General features: G+C 41.8%; 1 protein-coding gene across 1 annotated transcript in view; it reads left to right on the top strand.

The window, feature by feature from the left end:
* PLB1 (phospholipase B1) overlaps positions 1 to 27255 on the top strand; it is an 84677-nt gene that overhangs the window by 36570 nt on the left and 20852 nt on the right. The window contains exons 25-45 of the mRNA XM_074579675.1: positions 490 to 590; positions 3321 to 3402; positions 4059 to 4163; positions 4848 to 4943; positions 5425 to 5496; positions 6151 to 6210; positions 6614 to 6674; positions 7409 to 7467; positions 9241 to 9308; positions 10335 to 10378; positions 12400 to 12508; positions 16166 to 16217; positions 16345 to 16425; positions 17551 to 17616; positions 18022 to 18122; positions 19014 to 19095; positions 19539 to 19643; positions 21461 to 21556; positions 22668 to 22739; positions 24570 to 24641; positions 26649 to 26709. Coding sequence (XP_074435776.1) covers positions 490 to 590; positions 3321 to 3402; positions 4059 to 4163; positions 4848 to 4943; positions 5425 to 5496; positions 6151 to 6210; positions 6614 to 6674; positions 7409 to 7467; positions 9241 to 9308; positions 10335 to 10378; positions 12400 to 12508; positions 16166 to 16217; positions 16345 to 16425; positions 17551 to 17616; positions 18022 to 18122; positions 19014 to 19095; positions 19539 to 19643; positions 21461 to 21556; positions 22668 to 22739; positions 24570 to 24641; positions 26649 to 26709 — 1645 coding nt within the window. The remainder of the gene's footprint in view (positions 1 to 489; positions 591 to 3320; positions 3403 to 4058; positions 4164 to 4847; positions 4944 to 5424; positions 5497 to 6150; positions 6211 to 6613; positions 6675 to 7408; positions 7468 to 9240; positions 9309 to 10334; positions 10379 to 12399; positions 12509 to 16165; positions 16218 to 16344; positions 16426 to 17550; positions 17617 to 18021; positions 18123 to 19013; positions 19096 to 19538; positions 19644 to 21460; positions 21557 to 22667; positions 22740 to 24569; positions 24642 to 26648; positions 26710 to 27255) is intronic.

Here is a 27255-nt window from a genome sequence, read left to right as displayed (position 1 = left end):
GCTGACGTGCTCTGGACAAATAACATAAAAAGTATTGTAACAAATTTGAACGAACATATGGTATTCAATGGCTACCAAATGCTTTGCTTGTTCATTACACTGCAAATAAGTATATTTTTGTGGTCGTTGAGGGAGGTTCTTACATTCCAGAGGAGGGTGAGGGAGACGAGAGTATTCAAAGAGTTAGCAGGTGTCTGAGCTGCGCTGAGACCTGTAACAACTTATGTGGACCTTTTTGAAGTGATAATTTTCAAGTGACTGCCATCAGCATTTAAAACAGAACTAGGCAGCGCAGGCAGGGGCTGTAATTTAGTATTGTGTGTGTAGGGGATTAGTTGTTTAGAAAGTACTTTGAACACTTCTGTTATAAATAATGCAAGCTGCCCGAGTCAGCAGGCTGCTACCTGAGGTCTGCTGTGGCTGTGTAGGGGCAAAGATGGCACTTTATGCTCCGGGCATTAGCTATGGGTTTACTTGTTCTCTTGGCAGGTTCCACGGGCATTTGTGAACCTGGTGACAATACTTCCCATAACAAGCCTCCGGGAGCTGCACAAGTCAACAAACAATAGCTGCCCAAAGCTGCTTATGAGGTTTGAAGATGATTTCTGTTACAGCTCTTGCTGTTGCTCACAGAGGGCTGCAAGGTCTTCTGGAGAAACTTTTTTTCTTACAGGGAAAAGGCTCTAGTATTGCAGACCACCAAACACTTTCCTCTGTGTATGCACATGTACCTACACAATGATTTCAACATAGCATTTAGAAATACCTGTCTGTCTGTCACTGTCTCTGTATCTGAGCCCTGCTGTTACCACTTTTTGTGGTGGTGCCATTTTAATGACTCATTACTTATGCTGCAAGAGAGTTCAAGCCAGATCAGAAAGAGCTCAGCTGAGTATGACAGAAAAGAGATTCAGACACAGGATCTTCATAGTTGATCACTTTAAACTAGCTTTATTTACAGATTTGCCTTTCTGCAGTCTTAAAATGCTTCGTCTTGCTCGTGTAGTTTCTGATCTCTGTAATCTTATTGCTGATTCTTAGTTTTATTGTTAATTAGTTTCTCAAGTAGAAGTCTGGGATGCTTAATCATGCTACCTGTTACCTCATGGCTCAACAGTCCGCCCAGGTCAGCGTGAATCCACCACTGAGGTGGCAGGTCTGCACCCCAGTGAGCTTCTGGTGACTTGGGTAGGGTCCAGTGTGTCCCCCCAGACTTGTTTCTGGCAGGACTTGCTTGGTTTCAGAAAAGCAAATCTCTCTTTTCTTGACAGAGAGGCAGAATAAACTTGTCCTGTGAAGGTAGGCAGCCATTGCTCCTCCTGCTGCTTGGGCCACGGTGCTGGTACTGGCTACTATGAGGATAGATATAGGAGTTAGCTTGGAAGCCAGAGTCACCTTGCTAAAACATCTGCTTTGAATTGATCCTGCTGGATCCCTTCAGCCACAAGGGACTCTGCAGTTGCTCACAGGGGAAGTGCAGGCACCTGAAGAGCTCCATTAAAGGAAGTGATTTTACAGGAGGAACATAGATGCGATCCTCTTGCTCTGTTTTAAGGGCTCTCCAGTGACTGTCAATGGAAAAAACAGCTTTTAAGCTCAGAGTGCTGGTGCTTCTGATCACCAGTTGTAGTTTTTCTTTTTAACAAAGGTTACTGGCTAGAGTGCACACGTATCTCAAAGCCCTAACCATTGAGCAAGGATAGTTAGTGAAGCCTTTAAGATTAAATTATCTCAAGATACCGGAAATCTTTTCCCATATTTTCAGGTGCTATGCTGAATTTAATATTTGCCTGTCTGGCAGCAAGCCAAGTTTACAGAGTACTAAACAGACCCTGTTGGGGGATAATAAATGCCTTGCTACTGAACTGAAGAAGAACCTGAAGGAGGCTTTTGGTCTTGAAAGCTTGTCTCTTTTTTTTCTGAGTAGCAGCAAATAACCTAAAAAGAGTTTACGTTTACACTAATTTTGCCTTGCTTATGTTACTGAAGCACTTCTGAAAAGGTTGGTATTGCCTTTCATATAGATGTACTGTAGCAGAAAAATACTGTTTTGTTAGTTGCTCTTCATTAAGGCAAGTTTGGAGGCGGTAGGGATGTGCGTATACTTTTTATGTATCAACTGCATCTCTTTGGAGCTATTGCTCCAAGAGCTCTCTCAGGGATGCTTTACTGTGATTATATGACAGGACTTTTAAATGGAATCCTTTTTCTCACTTGGATTTGTCAAGTAATAATGAGGCATGCCCAGGAAGAGGGAGCATCAGAAGAAAAAAATCATGTGCTAGAAGGATCGAAATTTCAGGGAGGGATAAGGTGGCCAACATGAGTTCACAGAACCTTAAAATGGCTCAGGTTGGAATGGCTCTCTAAGGATGTCAGTCCAGTGTCAGTCTTGGCACCTGTTTTGGTGCGCTGCCATCCTCCATGTGAAACATCCTGCAACTTGTGACCCTCAGTTGATTAGAATGAACTTGTGGGAACTCTGTCTTGAAGGATGCTTGCATGGTTCTGCTGAAACACACCACGTTGCGCAGGTGTACTTACGAATGGTTTTTGTGGTGGGTTGGCCCCAGGTGGCAGCCAGGCACCGACACAGCCGCTCATTCACTTCACCCCAGCAGCATGGGGGAGAAAACAAGAGTAACATGAGCAAGAAAACTCAGTGGTCAAAATAAAGTCAGGGAGATCACTTACCAAGTACCGTCGCAGGCAAAACAGACTTGGCTTGGGGAACGTAAATGAATTTATTGTCTGTTAGCATAAATATTTAATTACTGATTCACATATTGGGAAATGAACAAATAAAAAAGTTAAACAGTTAAAGCACCTATCCTCCCTCATTCCCAGGCTCAACTTCACTCCAAGCACTCTCCCTCCCACCTTGTTACTGCCGCAGGGTACCCTCAGTCCCTTCAGTGGGGCATGGGTGGTGTGGGCAGCTAGGATCTGGATGTAGTGGTATCTCTCTGTCGCTCCTTTCTTCTCACTCTTGTCCTGTGCTCTGGCAGGAGTCCTTCAGACTTGTGCCTCTCCAGTGTGGGCTCATCTACAGGCTGTGGTGCCTGCTTTGCCATGGGGCACCTCCTCCTCATTCCTGCTGTTGTTCTCTCCTCCTCTCCCTCTCCAATGTTTTCTGCCCTTTTCTAAACAAGTTTTCACAGAGGCAGCACCATCTTGGCTGACAGACTCAGCTGTGCCCTGTGGTAGATTCGTTCAAGCTGGCTGGAACCAGCCATGTCCAGCACAGGCAGAACCTGGCCTCTCTTCACAGAGGTCACTCCTGCTACCAAAACCTTGACTTTGCCCCTCTCCTTCCACAGGGTCCTGTGCCCTTGTGTCTTAAACCCTCATGATAATTCTGATGAGATCAAGAAGTTGGTCTACTTTAACAGAAGGTATCAGGTAAGGCACGTGGCATTTGTTACAGGTTTAACGTCATCCTCCTGTTGATGAAGGGACCACAGAGAGGCTAATATTTGGAGGTGGAGGACAGTTTCCACTCATTTTAATGATGTAATCGTAGTTATGATTTTAAAAAAAAAAAAAGGTAATGGGGAGATGGGAATAGGCTCAAGATCTTTACAAGTCTGAATCACTAAAACAACAAAACACATAAGAAAAAAAAGTTAAAGAGCCATAGAAAGCAGAGTGTGTCAGAGAGCCAGCAGGTTTTTTTATTACTTATCTCGTTGGAGATCAGATTAAGTCAAAGAACATGATAACTCAAGAACAAACATCGGGCATGGGATGTCAGCCAAACCAAAAATGCTTCGGTGGTTCTGGAAGTATATCTTTTTGACAGAAAATCTAATTACTGAGCAGGCTGCTTGCCCATGTCAGTCAGGCAGCCATCCCCAGGCTGCCTCTCTGCAAAGAAGCCTGGGATGTCTCAAAAAGGTGGCTTTGTTGGCTGCCTGGTGTGAGCTGGAAATCACAGCCATGTCTGGGTTTCTGCACTAGGGAGGGGGAACCCCTGGGTGAGATGTAAATGGATGGACAGACTCATATGAGCTGAATGTAAAAGAAAGAACAGTGGCAACTTTTCTTTGACTCTTTAGGAGAGAACCCGCCAATTAGTGGAGAGCGGAAGGTATGACACTAGAGATGATTTCACAGTGGTTATGCAGCCATTTCTGACAAATGTGAAGATGCCAAAAACACAGGTAAAAACAACCAAAATAAATGTCCCTGCACTAAATCCTGATGCAATTCCACCGACTCTTCAAAATTGTCTTGGCTGTAAATGTGACCATCAGTTTTCTGGCTTAATAATTATTACTTTCAGTTGAATTAACAACCATAAGTGCAGAAAATGCTTATGGAATAACTTGAAGATAATGGGAAACAGGAATACAGACCTTGAAGACGTGATCTGGGGCACTTAGTCCACTCCACTGCAGTTGGACAACCATGCAGTAGGTATTTAGTTCAAAGTCTTCAGCAGGGAGCACTTGCCCTATATCTCCCATACGTCACAAAGTTCCTTCCAGTACTTTGGTAAATTACTTTTAGTATAAAAGCCCACGTGCTTCGAAAGACTATAATGTGTGAATCTCAGGGGAAGTAAAGAATACAATCGATACCTGTGCCCAGGTATTCTATACCCAGAGTCACAGTGGTCTGTATTCCTTATTCCTTTGGAAATCCTATGTTAAAAAGCTTTAAAAGACTTCTTAATTCTGAGTTACTAGCGTTCTTTGGCCCAGTTTAATTCTCTTGGCCTCAGAGGCCTTTGCCCCTACTTCAGTTTGAAGTCAGCTGGCGTATATCTCTGAAAGAGAGAGGGGATAACGCACACCTTGTTGCATATTTACTGCCTCTGTGACAGCACGCGTCTTGTTCTCTAGGAGGGGTTGCCAGACAGTTCATATTTTGCCCCAGACTGTTTCCACTTCAGCCAGAAGTCCCATTCCCAGGCTGCACGTGCTTTATGGAACAACATGGTAAGATTTTTAAAGGTTGTATTAGTCTCTCCTTGTCCACTCCATCTTGCCCTTGGCAGCAACCCCCCTCCTCCTGCCCGCGGGAGCTACTAGGTAGCTAGCCCTATCTCTTTTGAGTCCTTAATTGTGTTTACAAAGGAGACGAGCGGTCATGTGAAGAAACGTCACCTGCACTGTTAAACCAAACATTTCAAACCAGTAAATCTCAGGGTACGTTAAGGCTGGGGGTGTTGAGACTTGTCTCAGGGAGATGATGCCTGCCTGGGATGTTGATCATTAGGCCACATACATGGTGTATGGGAACTAGCCTCTTCAGCACACGAAGAAGCAGTGCGTGGAGGCAGCCACCAGCATGGGTGCAGTGCACTGCAGTTGTCTTGCTGTGTTGCAGATGTAGTTTCCCGTGGCTGGTAGCCCAGTCTTACCCATTGCTCTCTGATACTCATTCAGTTTTCCTGTGTGCACCCCCTTTTCCCCTCAGCTGGAACCCTTAGGGGAGAAGACAGATAATCAGAAAATAGAAGATGAGATTCTTCTCAAATGTCCAAATGCGGTAAGCTATGAGGGTGTCTGTGTTTATGTGGAGGTGCTAGGGGTGGCTGGGAGTCTGCGTGAGCCTTTACACAACTGCCTGGAGCACTGTCTCTGTGAGGGTGTCTCTAACTCTTCTCCACATACTTTGTGCAACTGCCACCAGTAGCAGTATGAGTGCTCCCCCATGAGATGGGAGAGCAAGCTTGTCCAAGGAGTAAGCTTCCTCACAGTCACACATCACTGCTGGCCAAAACACAAGGGAAGGGTGTTTGGCCTGCCTAAACAAGATCATCAAGTATCCACACTGAACAACTGAGCTTCAGTGGGGGAAACGGGGCAACAATGGCACCAGTCAGCACAGCTCTGCAGAGGTCACTGGGACTGCCTTGCAGTGGGACCACAAGCTTCTTGTTAATCACACACAGCAGGGTCCTGAGCGTATTCTCTAAGTTCTGCCTGTGTAAAAATATTGCCCCAGGTTTACATTGTTATTGTATGGATTTTAAAAATGCCATTCCTTTCTTTCTTTTTTCTTTTTTTTTTTAATCATTGGGATTCATTTGCATGAAGCTGCTAATCGTCTACAGACATCTGAGAACTGGTGGTTGGGTAATAGAAATTTCCGTGTATTCTTCTGATGCTTTGCACTGACTCAGATTGCCTTGTTTTGTAGGCTGAGCCATTCCTGAGGACATATAAGAACAGTAATTACACATACCCTAACCAAACTCCAGTAAGTGTCAACATCCATCTCACTATTACTCTGTTGCATCTGCTCCTGTATGGTAACCAGATGAGTCATGCTCTGCACCACAGGTGAAATCAGTCTTTGGCCAAAGGGTTTCGGGAGGCTGAGCGCATGGCACTGAACAGGAAAGCACTCCCTGAGTTAGGCAGAATGCATCCAGAAACACCTGTAGGAACACATGCTCAGACAGCACAGTTATCAGTACGGGATGCTACTCTAATCTGAGCAATACTGAATATGACTATTGAATTGAGCAACTGAGGCCTGTCTGGTTAATTACATACTAAACAGGCTTTGGTTTATCCACCTGGCCTCTACTGGGAAGATCCTAGTTACTGCCGACTGTATTTCCTAGTCAAATGGTATTCAGCTTTCTTCTTCTCTTTAGAATCATGGAAGCCAGCTGCTATGCGAGGACAGGTCTCCATCCTCCCCTCCTGCAACTTCAGGTAGTCTTGCCTGTTTTGTCTTATGAAGCTGAATTACTTTCAACTGTCCTTCAAGATGAGTTTTTATTTTTGCTGAAATGACTGATGGACTGTGGAAAAATACTGGTTGGAAAAGATGTAATGTTTTTTAGCAGCTGCTTGACAGATACAATGTCATACTGTCACGCAAGGTAACTTTCTGACTAAGTAGCTCCACTTAAATCACTGCCAGTGGAGAACTTCAAAATATCTCGTGAAAAAATTCCAATTTGTGTGCTGACGTAGCCTATAAGTGATACCACCTAAATCTTGGGGAAGGAAACCAGAAATCTAGCTTCCTGCATGTTATTCTAGGACATAGCAGTATTCAGTTTTAAATAATACTTTCATATTGTCTTCTCCTTAGTCCTTCTTTGCCTTCTTACAGCTTTAATATGCTGTTCCTGCTTTGTCTAATACTGCATTGTTTTATCTTCATCTTGATGCTGGACATTGTTTGCAACTTAATATTATTTGCTCCTTGCTCTTCTGTGGTTTTGGTAGCAAAGTTAACCATTGACATGCTGAATAATATGCATTTGCTGCTGCTACAAACACATGAGATAAGCTGGAGAGAGCTCCTGTTTTAACACCTGGGTATTGGAAAAACAACATGCCTGAGCATCAGAATGCGCAATGGCATGTTTCACATATACAGTGGTAAAAAAGAACAGCTATTTCCTATCCAGGTTCAGCTGCATCTCTTTCCTTTGCAGTGCATTCCCTGAAGCCAGCTGATGTGAAAATTATAGCAGCTCTTGGGGATTCTTTGACGGTAAGAAGATAAGTGTTTTTACTATTCTCTTGGTAAAACTACAAACATGTGCCTGCTCCAGTGGAGGGGAAATAGCTGTTGTACCTAGAAGCAGAGATCCATTCATTCATGGATGATAATAGATCTAGCAGCTAGAACAAGAAAGAAGGTGTCAGTTCTCCAGCACTGTTCCTCCCACGCACATATTCACATGCTTTTGAACTCAGGCAAAAACACAGGCAAATCCTTTAAAGAGGTGCTTAAATCATTTGCTGAGTTGGAGACAGAAGAGCTCAGATGCTGTTGAAACTAATGGGACAGAGTACAAGCCTTAGATTGTTGTGGTTTTCAAAGTTTTTCTGAATAGGAGTGGGCTGGTGAACCTGTTCTTTTGCCTCAGTTCTTTCAGGAACTAAGGGATATTGGATAATAGCCTTTTATTCATTTTAGCATTACTGAGATAAGGATGTGCTGGGGTGAGAGCCCTCTGACTTTATCCATTTCGGAAGATATTCAGTCTCTTTATTGTGTCTGTTTAACTCGTGGCTAATTTCTTTATCAAGATGTAGTTCTTGCTGAGGATTATTATCTTTGGTAGCCTAGAAGGAATATGTCTTAGCATTCAGACATCCTATATTCCAGTTATGTCTTTCTGCCTAATGTCTTCATACTGGTCAAAGACTGAAACTCTGCAGTCAGCTCAAAGGAAACACTGGGCAGAAAGATGTAATTGGAACATAGATTTATCTGAATCTGAGCCTTAACAACAAAGGCATTGTGTGTACAAACCATGAAGCATTTACAACTATCTGGCAGGCACGTTGCTAAAACTCCCACACACAGGAGGCTACTGAAATAAATAGAAGCATTTGAATGCAAACGTGCAATACTGACAAATGCAAGATATTCTGTATATAGCTGTGGTTGCCATGTTATAATATCCAGGACTTGGCAGGTGTTTCTGCTTCTAAGTATAGTCTGTAGGAAATGAGAAAAAAATTTGCTTTCATAGAAAGTGCAGTGGTGCGTTGCTGTCTTAGAGCTGTGCTTGGCCCACGCACAGTTATTCAGAACATCAGTTTCCCATTAATTCAATAAAGTTTATACATAGAAGAAAATGTAGTATTGTGGTTTAATCTCAGGTAGCAACAAATAATCTATCTGGTCTTGTGCTGTACTGAAGTACTACCCTGTACCCAAATTAAGCATGAAACTATAGTATCACAGCTGACAGGCACTCTGCTTCTGAATTATGGTGGTGTTTTAGGAGAGATGTAGTTGCTAGCTTGCCTCTTTCTTCAGGGTAAGTGTAGAAAGTGCTTTCTTCCTTGCTGTAGTACCAATATAAGTCTCTCCATTTAGCACAATACTCTTCAAATCGGTGTAAAGGTATTATAGTGCTTCTTTCTGAGATACGTTTGTTTTCTCTGTTGAGTTCATATAGTGTTTCTTATCATTAGCCAGAAAGTTTTATGTGTTTGTCTGAGACGTTTTTATCATTCTTGAGTAATGCAAATGTAAATGAGTTATTCAGCTCATCCAGGGCCATGAGAAGAAAGCCTTTGTTTCATGCCTCCATCATATTTTGTACATCATATACAACGTGATGCTTGTAAAAAAAAATAATGACAGGTTTCACTGCGTTCTTCAGGAGGAAGGTTGGGGAAAAGCCAGATGCCTTCTAAAGCTTTTGAAGAGATGCATTCAAAAATAAATAAGATTACTATGTATGAGTGACTATTGTATTAGTAATTGTGCTTTGATTTCATTTGGTTAATGGAAAATAATGTCCAGGCTGGTACAGGAATTGCCTCAGATAATCTCCTGGATTTGGACACTGAATACCGTGGACTGTCTTGGAGGTAAGCCTTCAGCTAAGGTGAGGAGGAGCTGTGTGTTCTCTCCTGTAAAGCATATTATTCCTTTCCACATGTTTTGTGGCTTTCAGCTGTCAGAAAATTGAAAAAAAAAGGTTGCTTCTCTGGCTAGCATTTCTTGTGAAGATGTATCAGGATCCAAGATTTGACATAAGGGTGGCTTCACAGAAGATGTTTTCAGCAATGGATTTTAAGATAGCCTTTTGACTTCTCTCATGCTTTCATCTTTGACTGCTTGTGACACTATTTTTATGGTGGGATGGCAAGTTGGAAATCTACAAAACCAGAGAAAAATCACTGGAAAAAGCAAGTCAGAACTGGTTGCTTTTGGGACTTCCCAAAGTTTGCTATTTCTGAACTTTTTGTAGTACTATGGAAAACAGTTTGTTTAACTGGATAACTTTTACCACATGCAGCACACAGCCATAAAAGACTAAATTTTTTTTGATGTGACGATGTAGCTCAGCTGACATTGACTGGTTCTGTGCTGTCCTAACACCTCTCCATAAGATGGAGCGTGGCCTCAGTGTGTCCCACAAATTGAGAAGCTGGCGACAACATACCCCTGTGTGGGAAGCAAGACAAGAGAGTGAGGAGCTGCTGCTGCTGCAGCTCTCTTGTCACCTAGGGCCTGGCAATTTGGTGCTACCTTAGAGTGGCTTCGTGAGGCTGGAACTGGCCTCAAAGTCAACCTTCTAATCTGCAGTACTTTAGGGCTCAATCATTCAAGTATGTAGCTGTCTTGGGCATTTTTCTGCCATTTCATAATGATTGACTATACCTGTGTACACCTGCAACATCATTAAATCCTTCTGACAAGCATCTTTGCCACTGAAACCTCAGCCATTCTCCCCAATAGCACTTCTGTCCTCTCCATGTATACTGATAGATTGATAGCTACCAAATTAATCACTTTTGCTTTTTCTCGTGATCTGCAGTAGATTTTCACTTTGCTTATTGTCTCTGTCCACCTAAGAGATGACTGACTGGTATTTTTCTTTCTCATTTTAGTATTGGAGGAGATGCGTCGTTAGAGAATGTGACAACACTACCTAGTAAGTAAATGCTTTGCTAGATTTAATTGGCAAGATTGAAGAGAGGGAATGGGCTGATATGTTTACAGAGAGCTGTTAAGCATCTCAAAGCTGTTTTAGAGCAACTAACGAGAGCTACCTTTCAAAGAAACAATATCCTAGGACTAATGAATAAAAAGTTGGCTTCATCAGTGAAGCTAAGAAGCAACTAGAAATTCCCTTCCTTTCTTTTCCCTCTCCCTTCACAACTGCTTCATGAGTGTTATTTGAATTTCTAAATAAGTTTGCTATGCCCATGCTTGTGATGCAATTAACATTTGCTTTTAATAAATATTCTACCACAGCTTTTTCCAAAAAGAGATGTTTGCATAGAATAGACCTCTTTGGTAAATAAAGCTGACTACTCGTGCATGTAACCTGAAGGGAATAATTTTAACTTTCTCTTCACTAAAATATGCAACTTGTCATAGCTTGGTCTATTGTTAATGTAAAGCCACTGGAGTTTCAGTTTGGATCAGCCGTAATAATAAACTTCCATTTGAAGAGGAAGTTCCATTAACTGTCCAACAACTGTGTGTTGCCCGTTTATTACAAGCAGACTGTAACAAGAATCTAATTAGAATAAGCAATTACTGATTCACTGGATGCTATTACATTTGACAAAGCCTTCATTATAATGTGGTTAATTTCAGTCTTTGAGATTAAGGTAGCTTTTATAGTTTATAATGGGACTATTTTCACTATCAATCATGGGGCAATCCCAAGCACCGATATAGGCTGGGCAGCGACTGGCTTGAGAGCAGCCCTGAAGAAAAGGACTTGGGGGTGCTGGTAGACGAGAGGCTCAACATGAGCCGTCAGTGTGCACTAGCAGCCCAGAAAGCCAATCGTATCCTGGGCCGCATCAGGAGGAGCGTGGCCAGCAGGTCAAGGGAGGTGATTCTCCCCCTCTACTCCACTCTCATGAGACCCCACCTGGAGTACTGCATCCAATTCTGGAGCCCCTACTACAAGAAAGATATGGACATGCTGGAACGTGTCCAGAGAAGGGCCACGAGGATGATCAGAGGGCTGGAGCACCTCTCCTATGAGGACAGACTGAGAGAGTTGGGATTGTTCAGTCTGGAGAAAAGAAGGCTCCCAGGAGACCTTATAGTGGCCTACCAGTATCTTAAGGGGGCCTACAAGAAAGCTGGTGAGGGACTTTTTAGGATGTCGGGTAACGGTAGGACTAGAGGTAATGGATTAAAACTGGAGTTGGGACAATTCAGACTGGATGTTAGGAAGAAGCTCTTCACCATGAGGGTGGTGAGACACTGGAACAGGTTTCCCAGAGAGGTGGTGGAAGCCCCATCCCTGGAAGTTTTTAAGGCCAGGCTGGATGGGGCTCTGAGCAACCTGATCTAGTGGGAGGTGTCCCTGCCCATGGCAGGGGGGTTGGAACTAGATGATCTGTATGGTCCCTTCCAACCCTAACAATTCTATGATTCTGTGATCACCTGTGAATTACTGTCAACTTCCTTTTGGAAACTACTATGGAGGCAATAGAGAATGTGGTGGGATTTTGTCAGAACCATGCATCTGAGGCTTTCTTCTTCATATTTGTCAGTAGTATGAGATTTTTACACAGCTGTGTAAAAAATCTCTACTTTTTAGCTAGCTCTAGCTGAAAACAGTCTCCTGCTGGGCTGAGGCCCCTTCAGCCTTGCTTCACAAAGTCACCATCACATGACTGAGCATTTTATTTTAGGCTTTAACCACTACGACATGAGATAACTGCATGCAGTAATCATCAATTCTGCTTGTTTTATCCTGCAGTGACAGTGCAGGGCACAGCAAGCACGCTGCTGTCTTGAGTTGCTGCCAGCTGGTGGTCTCTCTCTTGCCACTGCTTGGTGGATGCAACTCGTTGAGTGGAAGCCACAGCGGCTGTGCTGTGCCGTCAGAGAGCAAAACTACGGCAGTGCTGGTGTGTGTTAGTCCCTGTAGGCAGGAAGCAGACATATATGCTTTTCCCTTTCATTACCATCTTTCTCTTTCAGACATCTTTCGAGAGTTCAATGTTACAATCGTGGGTTATTCGACCGGCACTGGGAGTGAGAATGATTCGAATGCATTCCTTAACCAGGCAGTTCCTGGAGCACAGGCTGAGTATGTAGCTTTTTGTTTTACATTTGCAGGTGATGGTTGCTTCATCTAATTCCCTTTCAACTGTCTCATGTGCTGTCACAACTTGCTCTGAACAGCAAGCAAAACCAGTCTAGTTAGAGTTGAAAATTGGCTCAAAACCGGTTAAATGTGTGGGCTTATTTCATAGCTGAACCTTCAAATGAAGCCAACAGTCCTGGTTATGAAATCCACAAACAAGAAACTGGCAGAAACTGCTTGGTTGTGGTTTCTACTCTTCCTCTTCAACATCTATTCATTTATCAATTTGTCAATAAATCTCTGAGAACATGGATGTTTTCAGAAAATAAGCATGTAGTGAACTGGTAAAGAGATACTAGGAGAAAAACTAGATGAAATGTTCCATAATTCTGGCCTCAGGAGAAGCAAGCAGGAGCGGTCAAGAGAGAGGAAAAAACCCTAGCCACAGTCTGGAATCTGAAGCAAGGAAAATTGCTGATGGCCATATATGGCTTTTGGTGCATTGCAGACCTAGGGACTGTAATATCTTGTGGTCACCTGAATTTGGCTCTTTGCTTTTGGTCACACCTGGGAGGCTGCATGAGTTCAGCTTTGCTGTACTGCTTATCCTAGAAATCCCTGGCTTGTTGAAAGAGTCAGTGCTGTTTAATTAACAAAACAGATGGCTGCTGGAATTCAGTCACAGTTCGGGCACAGATTCTGGCAGACCATGCCTGGATTTGACATTGTTAGTTGATATTACCCAGACCTTTGTTTGTTTGTTTGTTTAAAGAAAAATTCCTATTAATTCCTAAGGAGGTCTTGGAAGTGAAGTTCAGAAGCCAAGTGAGGTGTTTGGGTTTGCTGTATCTAAGCAAAGGTTGTTGGGATTTATCGGGTATTTTTATTGCTCTCCTGTGGGCCTTGTGTAACTTCTGACTCGCACGAGCAATCTCAGTAAATGCTTGGATTTACTGGCAGAAATAGTCTGCTAGGTGCCCTGGTATATCCTACAGCCTCCCATACCTGAGAGAAGGGATTTTGTTTCCTAGCGATGACTGAATATATCTGTGTATGTATGTCAGTGAAACATGTGCAGGGATTATAGCTCAAGTTCCTATGAAAGGCTGAATTGATTAACATACTTCTACATGTTGCATATATCCAGATTAGCTTCAGCGTTCACTTGTTGGAAAGAATGAGATAGGTGCCTATCTCATATTTTAGATCCTAAACAGGCTTTTTGGAGTGGTGGGAGGGCTTGAAATGGGATACACAACCTCTGAAGTCACCAATATGACTTAAAGCAGTTTGTATCAGTTGTAACTGAGGCATTACTATTAAATAGTTACTTGTTAGCTGTATGAAATGAGTTGATGGATGTTAGTCTAATGAAAAATTTTCTACTTCTTCTATACCAATTAGTCTTTCATCTTCTCATGCAAGCAGCTGGACTGGATAAACATGACGAAGTGGAGCTATCTATGTTCTGCAACCATCTTTTGTAAACATTCAGCATGGAGATGCAGACAACAATTGTCCCAGATTTGTTAGTTTTCTGTTGTTCTCTGTCTCATTACTTTCTGTAGAAAGGTTGCAAAAGTAAAGTCCTGTAAACTACTACACTAATATCCCTGAACTTTGTGATGCTTCTTTTGGGTTTCTGTTCTGTCACATTGTGGACCTTGATGCCTCTGAGAAGATGAACGCATCCTAATTGAATATCGAAATGTATTGCAGCACAAGGAAAGGTTTCTTCTGCTTTAGGTATTTGTTTCTGGAATGATGGTGCGATCCAGCATTTATTCTTCATCAGCCAAAAATATCCATTTTACTATGATTCAGAGGGCAAAGAGTCCACCAGTTAATGCTGGTGTTTCAGAATTGTTACCTGGCCTGTCTCACATTTGGGTGCTAATCTGGAAACTGGGTGCTGGGACCTTTCTGAAATCAGGTAGTTCTGCACCCTTGGGAGCTTTTGGAAACCAGGTGTAAATAAATGTTTCTTAAATAAAAACAGTGGATGGTTTGAAGAGCTCTTTAGTGAACTTGATGGCAATGTAGCGAGGCAGGTCTCATTCAGCAAAACATTCCTAAGCCTATCTGCATTCATTGCCAAAGTGCTTACGTACGTGCTGGAGTTAAGGGTAGATCTGAAGCATGTTGCTGAAGCAAAGCCTGGCTGAGATCTCTGATTTCACATGGAAAAAAAGGTTATGAATTTAAAACTGAGAGGAGAGAACAGGTGACAGGAACTGTGAATATCTGTATTCCCCATTAGCAAACTGTTTCTGTTGATGAAGATCTAAATTTGGTGGAAACTGCAGCTCAAGGATGAATGATTGCTGTTACCGCTTCATTCAAGATGTTGTTAGATCTTACTGGCTGCATTGGCTCAGGATGCGTCAGCACTCCAGTGACTGCATGAGAAATCAAAGGTGTTGCAGACGATCAGGTCAATAAGCGGTGTTTTCCTCTGGATCAATATTGAAGTCAGTGCCCTCGCTTAGGGGTTTCCACAATAAGAACAGAAGGAAATTGTGAACGCTTGTGGTAGCTTTGAGATATAAATAAGTAGGTTCTGACAGTGGACAAGGGTGACGGTGAGCAGAACTATTACATGAATACAGTGTCTGTGCCACAAGTAGATGTGTGACAGAGCTCATTCCCCATTATTGCCGGCTGGGGTTAACAGTTAGTGTTAGATCAGTATTCAGTTGGAGAGGGGTGGTGAGAGGTGTCTCCTGTTCCTACAATAAACAGTGTTGCACAGGAGAGCGGAGCTCTGGTTGCCATACAAAACAAGTGTTGTGCTTATGAATGTCAGCTGATACGCTTCCAGAAATGATAGATAGTCAGTGAAGTGTTTCTAACGAGAGCCTGGAGGGAGATGCAGCTCATACTATACTACAGAGCTGCCTGGAAGGCCAAAGCTTTCCAACCATATTCTCTTTTCTGTGCATATTTGAGGATCAGTGTGTCAGGGCAGTCAAACAAGGTTGAAGTGTTCAGCCTTGGTAGCTCAAAATTCATGGCAGTTTATATATATGTATGTATGTATATATACAAAAAAGAGACAGTGCTCATCTGACTATTGGAAAACAGCGAGGCCGTCATCTTAATTTGTCTGAGTAATCTTGAAATTTTCTTGGGTTTTTAATTACTCTGTAAGGGTAGTGTGCACAGAGCTGCTTTACATAATTGAAAATTAAGTATTCACTCTGGGTGCAGGCTACAGAAATGAGGGAGGTGTGCACAGTGAGCTCCGAAACACTTCAGCTTTGCAGGGGGATGAGCTGTGGTTTACACACAAATGATGCTCAAGAGACCAGTTAAATGTTGGGACTTGGGATTCCTTTTTTGTTTTAGTCCACGAGAAATAGATTGATAACAGCCTAGTTCTAAACAGCTGGTTTATGTGCTAACCACTGTAATAGAAGCTGAATTTATGGCTCCAGATTAATTACTGAACATGAGTAAAATCAGTATGCGGGGTCAATTTGATGTTGACTTTCTGCAAAGATGTGAACGTGTAATCCACGGCAACATGAGGATTGTACTGTCTCCTCACTCAGTCCTTCTGCTATCTGACAATTTGATTTAAGGCGTAGGAAGAGCATTAATACTGTTCTCTCCGTAAGGGTGTTTTGTTCACTCGCTAGTTGTTGTCCTTCTTCACAGGCACTTACCAGCCCAAGCAAGAAATCTCGTGAGACTAATGAAAACTGATCCCGTAAGTTGTCTGTGACTCCTTTAATCTTACAGCATGACAATAAACACAATAGATCCACCTGCAATGACACCAGATGTGTATCAAAGACAAAGAAATTCAGGCTTGTTATTTTCCTTTTATTGCACAGAGAATTGACTTCAGTGCCGACTGGAAGCTCATAACGGTGCATATTGGAGGCAACGATCTGTGCAACTGCTGTAAAGACCCTGTGAGTAGTAGAACTGGTTAACTAAAACTGTCGTGGGACTGTAATATCAGTGTAGAAACATGTCAAGGGAAATCCATGGATCCTTAGAGCCTTCAAAGAGACAGCACAAGTTGTATGTGCTGCTGTAGGTTTTGCTGGTGGTTGCTGCTGACAGTGTCCTGATATAAAAACAGTTACCAGCAACAGAGTAGGACGGTTGTGTTATCTCTGGTTTACTCCAGGGTAAGAACCACTGTCTTTTGACCATGAGCAAAAAATGGAAGGGAAGAAAAGCTTCACTTCTTTCATGTGGTAACTGCTCTACTGCTAGCATTGACTCTTTAGACATCCAAGAAAAAAATTATACTGCTTTGAACTACGACTAGTTCAATCCTACAGTTGTCATCACCTCATAACTCACAGTGTAGGGAGGTGCTAGGAACAGGTGAGGTATGTATGAGGGAAGTTGCTGCAGTGCTCAGTGTAATTTGAATTTTATCCTTCTCTGGATTGTGGAGAAGCCTTTCCGGCTGCCATAAGGAGATCATGGGAGTTGAGTGGGCAGGTGGCAGGGAGAGGCCACCTTTCTCTGCCAGCTTTTACTCTCTTGCCTTTAATAAGCTAACTTCTTGTGAGCATTTTCAATTCTCCTGCAATCCCTTGTGCTTGAGAAATTTGCTGCTTCTGCAGGAGCCTCGCTAGGCATCTTTGCTGCTGCTGCCAAGTTTTATAGCTGTATTTATAGCTATGACCTTGACTGGCAATGATTTCACCTAATTTTATGAGAGCTTATCAACTGGCTGTGAGAATGCCTATGGCTGCGAGCACGCCTATGGCTGCTTGGTTTATGCTGTTCTGCATATGTTCAGATTAGGTTCCTTCCTGCATCTTTACACAAAGGACCCAGTGGATTTGGATTAAATATACTACTACTCAACAAGGTTTATTTTAAATCCAAAATTTCACCGAGTCTTTCTACATTTTAGATTAACTGATATTGAAATCCCTGGTCACTGGAAAGAAGCAAGAACATTCTACTGACCACAGAGTATGGCAGAAAAGGAAGTGAATTAATGTGACTCTCCAGCCTCCCAACCAAAATGCCTTGTTTCTCCATTTAGCAGTAATCTTTTCTCTTTCTATCAGGATCACTACTCTTCTGTGAATTTCATCAGAAGGATTCAAGAAACTCTTGATATTCTGCACAAGCAGGCAAGTGCTGTGAAATCGTCTAGCTCATACTGGTACATGACTGACTGATGCTGGCTCTTCTGATTGTTTGATGTTGGGGTTTTTTTTCTGTTCTGGTACCAAACGTATTTCGTTGACTTCTACAAAAGCATTTTCTTTTGTCTTGTCTATCTGAAAGTAGTGAGATGCAGGCTGAAATGACAGACAGTAACACTGGACCATGGTGTTGGAAAAGAATCAAAAGCTGAGTTGGGGGAGTTTGGTGGGGTTTTTTTGTTACTTCTTACCCCCCCACACCCCCCGCCAACTTCCAACAATGGAGAAAGGGAAGGGGTGTCAAATGGCTGGACTTTGGGGTAAAAGTGGGCTTGCATTGTGGGCTGCATAATCGGTTCCTTCTAAGCTAAACTCTGTTGTACCTTTCAGGTTCCGAAAGCTCTAGTGAGTCTGGTTGAAGTCATGGACCTCCTCCCTCTGAGACAGTTGTTTGTGGATACTCAAGTTCAGTGCCCCACTTATATGGCAGAGTAAGGCTTGTTTGACTTCCTTTTGTACATGAGCTTACTGTCTGTGATGATAAAGCATGTTCTTATTCCATGCTTCTCTCATCATTTGAACGGATGTTCAAAGGTAGCACTGCAGTCCTACACACATCCCATGCAGTGCTGACATCACCCTGCCTGATGGTGTTGCCTTCTCTTGGCTTTGACCTAAATGTTGTCAGAGGACCTCTGTGTTTTGTCCAGGTCTAGAACTGTAAGGTTTCCTGTGCTCCGTAATGTACAGGTCAATGAGCTTGAGTTAAAGTTATTGATAAGGGGTTCCTCAAGGTGGGGTTGAAGTCCACAAGCATTTGGATTTTCAGGCCTCTTGAGGGAATGTGGAGTATTTGCAGAGTAGTCAAATAGACAGGTTTCCCCTGTTTCAGAGGCTTTATTGCAATGGGAAATTTGCATTCCTTGATGACCCTCCATACAGGGACAATTTCTGTGTTTTGGGAATGCAAAAGGAATTGTTGATTGGAAAGGTATGAGCTCAGAGGTAATGCAGCCAGTACATTTCAAAGATCTGTTTTCTAGTTCCAGCGGGACTGGCATGCACCTCTATCAGGCTGCAGGGCCTTTGGATCCTGGTGTGTAATGAATGGGACAAACTATCATAGTACAGAGTACATCACTTTGATATACTCGAGGGTGAAACCAAACTGTTTGAAAGTAGGATCATTCATATGAGGCAGAAAATAAGACTAAGGGTTGAAATGATGGCAAGGACGATAAGACATTTTCACAGAAATAGAACTGTACAGGTTTCCTTATTCCTCCCATGTCCAAAGGTGTTGGGTGGCAAAGGCTGACTTCTGCATTCTCAGATCTCTAACTCTCTCTATTCTTTTTTTATTCCTCTAACCTCTCCCACAGTTATCTGTGTAGTTGTGTTCTCACAGGAGAAGAAAACTCACCAAATCTCACGATGGTGAGGCAAGTCACCAGAGATTACCAGGTATGTTTATCAAGAGTGGTGCAGTTACTTTATCTCCAGTTGAGGTGAGCTCTTGATTACCAAGCAACATATCATAGCAATATTTTACCCAAATGGGCCCATGAGCTAAGCAGGAGGTAATTTGATGCTACCCAAAACACTATATGAATAAAACAATGCAGCAAAGCTCTTCAGAAAAATTTTGTTTTCTAACAAAAACAATGGATAGATGGGAGTTTAGTCACCAAAATCCTGTCCCCCACAGACAGTTGTAGTATTGTGTTCCAGCCTTGTCAGCCACTTTGTGAGACACCTTTTGACGACAGCTATTTCAGTTAAGAAGAAAAAGTTTCCTTCTGATTCTTGGGCTCTCAAAAACAAAAAACAAGCCAAAACCAAAAAAACCTAGTTATGATGCAGAAGTATTGATGGGTTATTGGTGGTTCCTTTTTTGTTTCTTGCAGCTTGGCGTTCGGAGACTAGTGGAGTCTGGCAGATACGATACTCATGAAAATTTCTCAGTGATCATCCAGCCTTTCCTGCAAAATCCCAAGATTCCCGTTGGTCAGGTATGGTCTAAAGAGACTTCTGCATGCGAAGGACTACGTGTGGGTATCTAGCCTTTAGAGACTATCTGAAAAACAGCTTCAGCTTGTTCTGTGCTTTTCTTAGAACTTTTTCCTTTTTGGTATAGTACACCAGATTTCTTTATATAGTTAGCAGTTCTTTGTTTTACATAATGTGCTGTTGAAATGAATTACTGTTTTGGAAAAAGAATCAAACCCCGAATTAAGAGGTTGGTTTGTGTATGTTCTCAAGGCTACATAAATAATTTTCTTTCTGAAAATATAACGTGATTAATAAAAGACACAGATATTAAGTTACAGTTCTTAAAGCAACATAGCTGTTTTGCTCACTGGAGACTACAGCACCACCTCCTCTTCATGTTCCATAACTCATTCTTCTATGTCTGACAGAAAGAGAAGTTTGCATATGATGTGGTGGAAATAGCAGTTTTATGTAGCAAGCCCTTTTTCTTGTTATTGACAATTATATTTCAGTACCTCGAATGGTAAGTCTCAGTAAACTACAAATCTAGGGAATGACCCAAACCTTCCTGAAACTCCATTTTCTAGTTGTCACATGCATCTACACTTCCTCATCTCACCTGGAACTAAGAGCAGATGGGGTAAAACATTAAGCAGGGATTGCTCTGGTATAATTGAACCAGAGTGATCCTGAAAATGCTGGCAATAGCTAGTGGTAACTTTGAAAAGTTCAGATGCTGCTACAGACAAATACGGAAAACTGACTGAAAGCTTCACAGGAAAAAACAGGCTTTGATATTTATTTTTGTTGTTGTTTTGGTTTTTTGTTTGTTTGTGAACCTCGTTTATGTGAAAAGTCATCGCTAGGGGTTTTGGTACTGAGGTAGGGAACACAGAAATGAAAACAGAAGCAAAAACAGAAGCAAAATATTTCTGAACCTTTTTATAGTCTCACAAGCATTAGTTCAGATTTTAAAAAAGCTCGAGATACTGGGTTTTTTTGTATCTCACACAACATTTGAATGTTCCTGAACTGAAAACTCTGCCTCTAAACTTGGCAAAAGATCAGATATCGATTGCAAATGTTGGTAGCAGTCTTCTAATAAGCTAGCCCAAACACACTGACTCAAAACCTCCTCAAGTTTTGAGGAAGGACTGCTCTGACCAAAAAAACCCTGCTGTTTCAGTCACCTGTGATGTAAACTTTTTCTCATCTCAGTACTCACATGAAAGCCAAGATATTTAAATTTCCAAACTCCTTTTCCTCCAGATGCTCCAGTATCTGTATTAAAGTATACCTTTGCTCAGAAAGGAGATTGTACTGGTGTACTCGGTCAGCCCGGCTGCTTTTGCTTGAACACTTACTTGCTTCTTGTTCCTTTCAAACTTGCAGAACTGACACAGCTGTGAAAAAGCAGATAGGCTCTCTTCCTTCTGCTAAAGCATCCATAACATGCTCGTTACCATGCAAAGGTACTGCAGAGCACAGTGGTGCCTGTGGTGCCAGTTCTGATAACGTGCCAAGGAGAGGAACTCATCTTTATTGCAGAACCCAAAGACAGACTACACACATAATTGAAAATGGTGGTTCTGCTCCTTCTGGGTCGATCTGCCCTTGGATGCACATAAGCACCTCTAGTTAAGCGTATCTAGTAGCTCATGGATCTCCAGTAGTACACTTTGTTGTGTCACCAGGTAGTCATGAGACTTTCCACATTGCAGCAGCAAGAACAAGTAGCATGAACCTCCCATTACTGGCTCTGATTTGGCCTCAGCAACCCTGAGTTGGAGGTGTGGATTCTTCTGCGCTCAGATGTCTTTTACACTTTTGTTTGTAGGATGGGCATCCAGATATCTCCTACTTTTCACCTGACTGCTTCCATCCAAGCCAGAAAGGCCATTCTCAGCTTGCCAAGGCTCTCTGGAATGCTGTGGTAAGGTGACAGGGTCTGCATATAATGTGGTCTTTACCTAGACCTGACTACCATTAAAATAATCTCTGTAATAAAGATATTGGAGTTGCAATAAGGGCCTGGTTAACGCTGGACCTTGTGTTTGTTTCTTCTTTACTAGTTAGATACCCTCAAATTTCTGGCGCTGCTCTCAGCCTAGAATCTCTCGGTTTTCAAAGTGTGTGGGGAGGAGCGGGGCACTGTAAGTGCGTGATCCCAGTCATTCGTTATGTCAGCTGAGCAAGTCTACTTCACCTATTGTCATGAAAGGCAGGACAGTATTCAATAAAGATGATGTTTCTGTGCGCTGATGTGGGAAACCACCAAATAAAGAAGAACTGTAACTGCATATGTCAATTTAAAATGGATTACTTAGAAGTTTGTTTTAAATCCACATTTTGTGAATGTCTCATTAGGAATTAAAGTGGCTTTAATTTAGTTTTGGTTTACTACCTTTGGAAATGAGTAAAGCTCAATAAAAGTGCGTCATTAAAGATTCCTTAAGCAAACTCATTTTACTTAGCATTGCAATGCAGTAGGAGTACGCATCTAGTCAGAGGCAGTATCTCAGATCCTGGATGGTAACTTCTTATGTACTTCGGGGTAATGTCTTAACAGCTGACATGATTGCTTGCAATCCTCAAGCAGTACCTCTAATTAAATTTCATTTAATCTTCTATGCATAAACAGCCTTTTGTTGGAGACGCCATCATGCAGCTAGCTGTAAAAGTTGAGGGACTCTTAGTGTCTTGTCTTTTATGCAAGAGAAGAGAGTTTATGACCTTGCTTTCTGGCGAAATTCCAAGGTACTTCATGTGCCTGCCAAAATCCTCCAGGAGTTCAAACTGATCCAGTGTAGCTTTCCACTTGCCATTTTAAGCTTCTTTCTAGAGTTGCTGTTTTGTTACGCAGTTGCCATGTTCTTTCTGAGAAATAGATGCATTTCAGCAGTGGGTAAATCAAGGTCTGTAAATACAGGTAGCTTTATATAAATTTGAAAGGTGTATTTAGATTCATTTGGATTAGAATTGTTATACGAATGTAAGATGAGCCGGAATGGTTAGAAAATCGGGTTTTTTGTTTTCCTTTCTAGTTACAGCCTGTAGACCAGAAAGCTGACTCTTTTGATTTCACAGCTGACATTGTGCTCGCCTGTCCAACTCAGGTAAATATACCCACGTTGTGGAGATTGGGTATCAGGTGGCTGTACATGCTCGCGCCTGCTGCAGAGAGCAGGGGTTCAGCATCTCTAAAAGAAGTTCACTGAAAACTTTTGTTCTCTGCTTACCTCTGAGTGAGCAGGTTCTCTCATACACCTGCTCTGGTGTCCCCTGGCTTTTTACTGTGCAATGAATGCTGATTGACAGCATGCTGATTTGTGTGTTTTCAGTTGTAGCAGAGGTTGGGTTTTGTGATGTTTGTGAAGTATAGAGGCAGCTCAAGCAGCAAATAACAGAATATGCTGCATTAACTTTCCCATCAGAATCAATGGGGTTTGGGCACCACAGTGTCTCTGAAAACTCTGGTGTCTGTTATCTTTTGATTTAGTGGCAGGTTGGTTTTCCTGACCTGATCCATAACAGAGGTACTTCAGACTCTTTGGAAGCTGCTTCTACAGTTATAAAACAAGCTGCTGAACTTGCAGTACAGTTGCTAGGTATCAGCACGTGGAAATGGCTGCTGCAGTCAGCAATAATTGGCTCCCTTTCTTCAGCAGTTTCAATGGGGAGGCCAAAGAACTGCACAGATCAGGGAGCTGAGTTATTCTCTCAGGTCTGGAGACAGTCATTCCAGTCATACAGGAGGATTTTGTCCATATCGTATCCATCTTGTCAGAAAAGGAAGATCTGCTGAGTTATTAAACAGCATGTTTCAAAAGTCCTCAGATTCACTTAACTTGCTAATACTTCATTTTACCCAGGCAGCTTAAATTAATTTAGCAACTTCTTTAGTGCCACATAATGTGGATTTTATACTTCCTTTCCTTCATCCACTCTTATTCAAAGATGTTGCTTTTCAGAAGCAGGCATAGAAAAGTTTTATATCCCCTGCAAAAAATATATGGCCATTGTTTTCAGAAACGGTAAGCCCACACTGCTTTGGAAAAGTCATTGATAGCAATGTCAGTAGCTTTCCCTGCTGAGAAAGCTCTGGGGTAGACTATGAAACAGTGCTACAAAGGAATAAATAGACTGTTTCTAGGGGATTTCACCTTCTGTGTTACTAAAGGGAGTAGTAAATTATTTCAGATTCTGACACCCACAAATTCCATTTATTGTTCCCACGGTTTCTTACTACAGTTTTCAAATCTTACTTCAGGTAGTCATGTCCATGGAAATAGCAGGTGTGCCAGATTGTAAACCAAGGAAAGTTATTTGTATTGAAGCAACTTAAAGTAGGATAAAACCTTGCAAATAAAAGATCAGTGGGTCTTCTGATCAATTACACATGCCTTCTGAATTTAGTGCTTTGTAAGACCTCCTCATGCAGATACTGGAATTGCTCTTATTTGAGATAAGTGGGCATCCCAGTGAATTTTTTTAGCCTATACAATGTGCGTGTACTCCTGGCATTAGTAGGGGACAAAAATAACCATGCAGCCTCTCATGGGCGGAAGAGTGATCCTCTCAGTAACCCATCTTTCATCTCCTTCTGCTGACACAGGAAGATCTGCCCAGGTTTCTCTAGACTTTACATCAGTGTCTTTTGAAAGAACTAAACATCTAATAAAGTCTAAGTAATTTGTGGAAGGTTAGAAGAGGAAAATATTAAACTGTAATCAGGGTCTGGCATATGTAATTTTTGCCATAAGGTGCTAAATACAAATCTTACTTTTGAATTTTAAGGAAGGAGCACGGTTTCAAAATCCAGATCTCCATTTTGCAGCTTAGGCAATTACTTTCTTGGTGATATGATGTCTTGCTATCCCTTGCTATCATCTGTGCCATGTGTTTATTGTCTATTTTCTCTTACTTTCGTACTTCTCTTTCTCCAGAACAACCCATTCCTGGCAACATACAAGAATAGCAACTATCTACCTGTGGAGCCCACTAATGAGCCAGTAGAGGTAATCGTTTCATCTTTTGCTGCATTTTAGGCAAACTATGCAGAGCTGTATCTGATGACTGTTCGTGCATCATCCTGAATTTATAGATGAGATGATAAGTTATCACCAGTTTTCAGAAAGGGAAGTCTCTCTTGCATTGCATTTTTTCCTGTGTAAACAAATATTAAACTCTTCCTAAAAGCTGAACAAAATAAATTGTATTAATTGCTGCAATTGTAGCAAAACTGCTCAGCAGTAAGTCACCTGGGATGCATCATGAATTCAGATAGCAAGTCCCTCGCAATAGGGAGAAGATAACTTAGAACCCTGAGCCCCCAAATGATCTGAAAAAGGCTTACATATTCTCTTCTGGAGCCACTGTACTTCCATGCACTCAAGTAAGTTTAACCCGTAGAGGGCAGTCACCTTTACATATTGAATAGGCGGCCAGATACAAAGGTGATAGGAATCCATTTTCAAAGGGATTCACTTTCCACCATGACTGAGGAACTGCCACAAGGTAGATTAAACAAACTGCAGAAACAAACTTGGTGTAGGATTTGAGGAAATGGGGCAGTTATTTGCTCCTGACAAATGGCTGCAGGCATGCAGACTAAGAGTGGTTGGAGATGGCAATCAAAATGGGCTGGGCTAGTTTGGCATTCTGGTGGTCCTCACGCCTAGCCGAATTATGAAAATCTCTGTGTGCCTTCAGGGTTACAAAGAGCAACAACTGTTATTGTTTCAGCAAGCCATAGTTTTCAATATCGAAATAGGGGTTTTATCTGTAAAGCTAGAGTTATACTTTTAATGGGTAATTCTTGCACTTCCACTGAATCTCAACAGCAATAGCTTTTGAAGTGAATAGGGTAAAGGAAAGAAACAGCAGGGAGAGTAAAGGAACAGTTTCCTCTCTGATCTAAAAATAAGCCCAGCTGTCCTTTCGAGGATCTGCAACCAGCCTTTAACTAGATGGCTGATAGTAGAGCCTATTACATTCATTTTTTTTTTTTTTTTACAAGAACAGATGAATTTGTCTTGATGTTTTTTTAACACTAACCATGCTTTCTGAAGACCATTGGTCCATATAGTTCTTCTCGGAATGGTATAGTTGTGCAATCATAGAATAATTGGGGTTGGAAGGGACCTCAGGACATCCCTAGTCCAACCTCCCACTCCAAGCAGGGCCGGCTCTTAGATCAGTGTAAGCAAATGTCATTGCTAGTACAGGGACTGCCCATTACAACAAGTACAATTTTTTCCTTGCTGCCTTCTTAGCTAATATTTTTGCTCACTACCAACGAACGTGGGTGGCACATTGATCAGTTATCTCTGCTGGTGAATGTTCTGCAATGTGTGGTTGACTCAAATTCCTCAGTTGGTGGAGTAAACATAGTAGCTATTATGTCACCTGCAAATGTATGGTAAAGTCCAATTATTGAGAGGCTGATAGTTCTCTTTACTGAAAGTTCTGAAGCTTCAAAATTTTTTAAAATTTTATATTCAGTGAAAGCAAGTGCTTTTTGAAAGTTTCTAGGAAAGTAATAGGTTTCTAGTGAGGTACATGGAGAAATAATAAAAATATAATACATTAATATAGTATTTTAACTTTGCAGAGAATTTTATTGTTGATTTTTTTATTTTTTTTTTTGGTTTTACATCTGATGTCTCTTGAGTCAGAGCAGTACTTCAAACCTGGAGACTCTACCTTCTAGGTCATGGACAAAATCTCCAGGCTGTAAAGGAGAGGAAAAAAAATTATCCTCCTTATGGAAACTTGTCTAAGCAATATTTCTAGATGAAATGCTTTGCCTTTGGAAAAATTGTATGCTTTGCCTAGATAATTTCACCAAAAGTAATTAATGTTTGGACAGTGTTCCACAAAGAAGAGGAAGGGGCTGTTGAGCTGTATAGGCACCAAATTAGGATCTGTGTCTTAACTTGGTTTTGCCCTTTGCTGTAGCATGTCTGAATTCCGTATTATCTTCTAACCACAAGGTGAACCAATTTTGTAACTTGCCATTTCAGAATTGGGGCAGTGACCTGTCATGTTCTGAACAGGCTCCATCCAGTCCTGTCCCAACATCAGGTGAGAAAGCACTTGTAAGCTAAAATCACAAATAGGAAAGATTTCACCTTTTGTTTTTAGAAACAATAAGATCTTGAAATTGCAAATCCTAGATGGAAAGGAAACAATAAAAGCTGATATATTTAGCAGCAAAGGAAGAAAGTTTATCTTGCCATACACAGCAAGTTCTGCAACGCAGCAGATGTGCTCTCTGTATAAATAAGACCACATTTATCATATACATATATCATATACAGCAACGTGGCAGATTAAAACTGCTGTGGCAGGTTAGTGACTCAACAATTTTGACCTACCTGGTGAGCCTACTGTGACAAGCAGCGCAGCAGGCGCACTGTGTGTAGTTGGAAGGCTTTACGGGCAGATTGCTAATGGGAAATATTGATCTATGACCCAAACCTGAAAACCAATTAAAAGAGATTGAATGCATGCATCCCTAAACATATCTAATGTCTTTTCACTTTTTCCTAAGCTGTTTTAAGGTCCATTTATTTCCTTGTTAGTCGAGTACACTTTTGCAAGCAAAGGCAAGAAGTTACGCTTTTTGCC

This window comes from Larus michahellis, chromosome 3 (assembly GCF_964199755.1).
Source record: "Larus michahellis chromosome 3, bLarMic1.1, whole genome shotgun sequence".
In the NCBI taxonomy this organism is placed as follows: domain Eukaryota; kingdom Metazoa; phylum Chordata; class Aves; order Charadriiformes; family Laridae; genus Larus; species Larus michahellis.
This window is presented reverse-complemented; position numbering and strand designations above follow the sequence as displayed.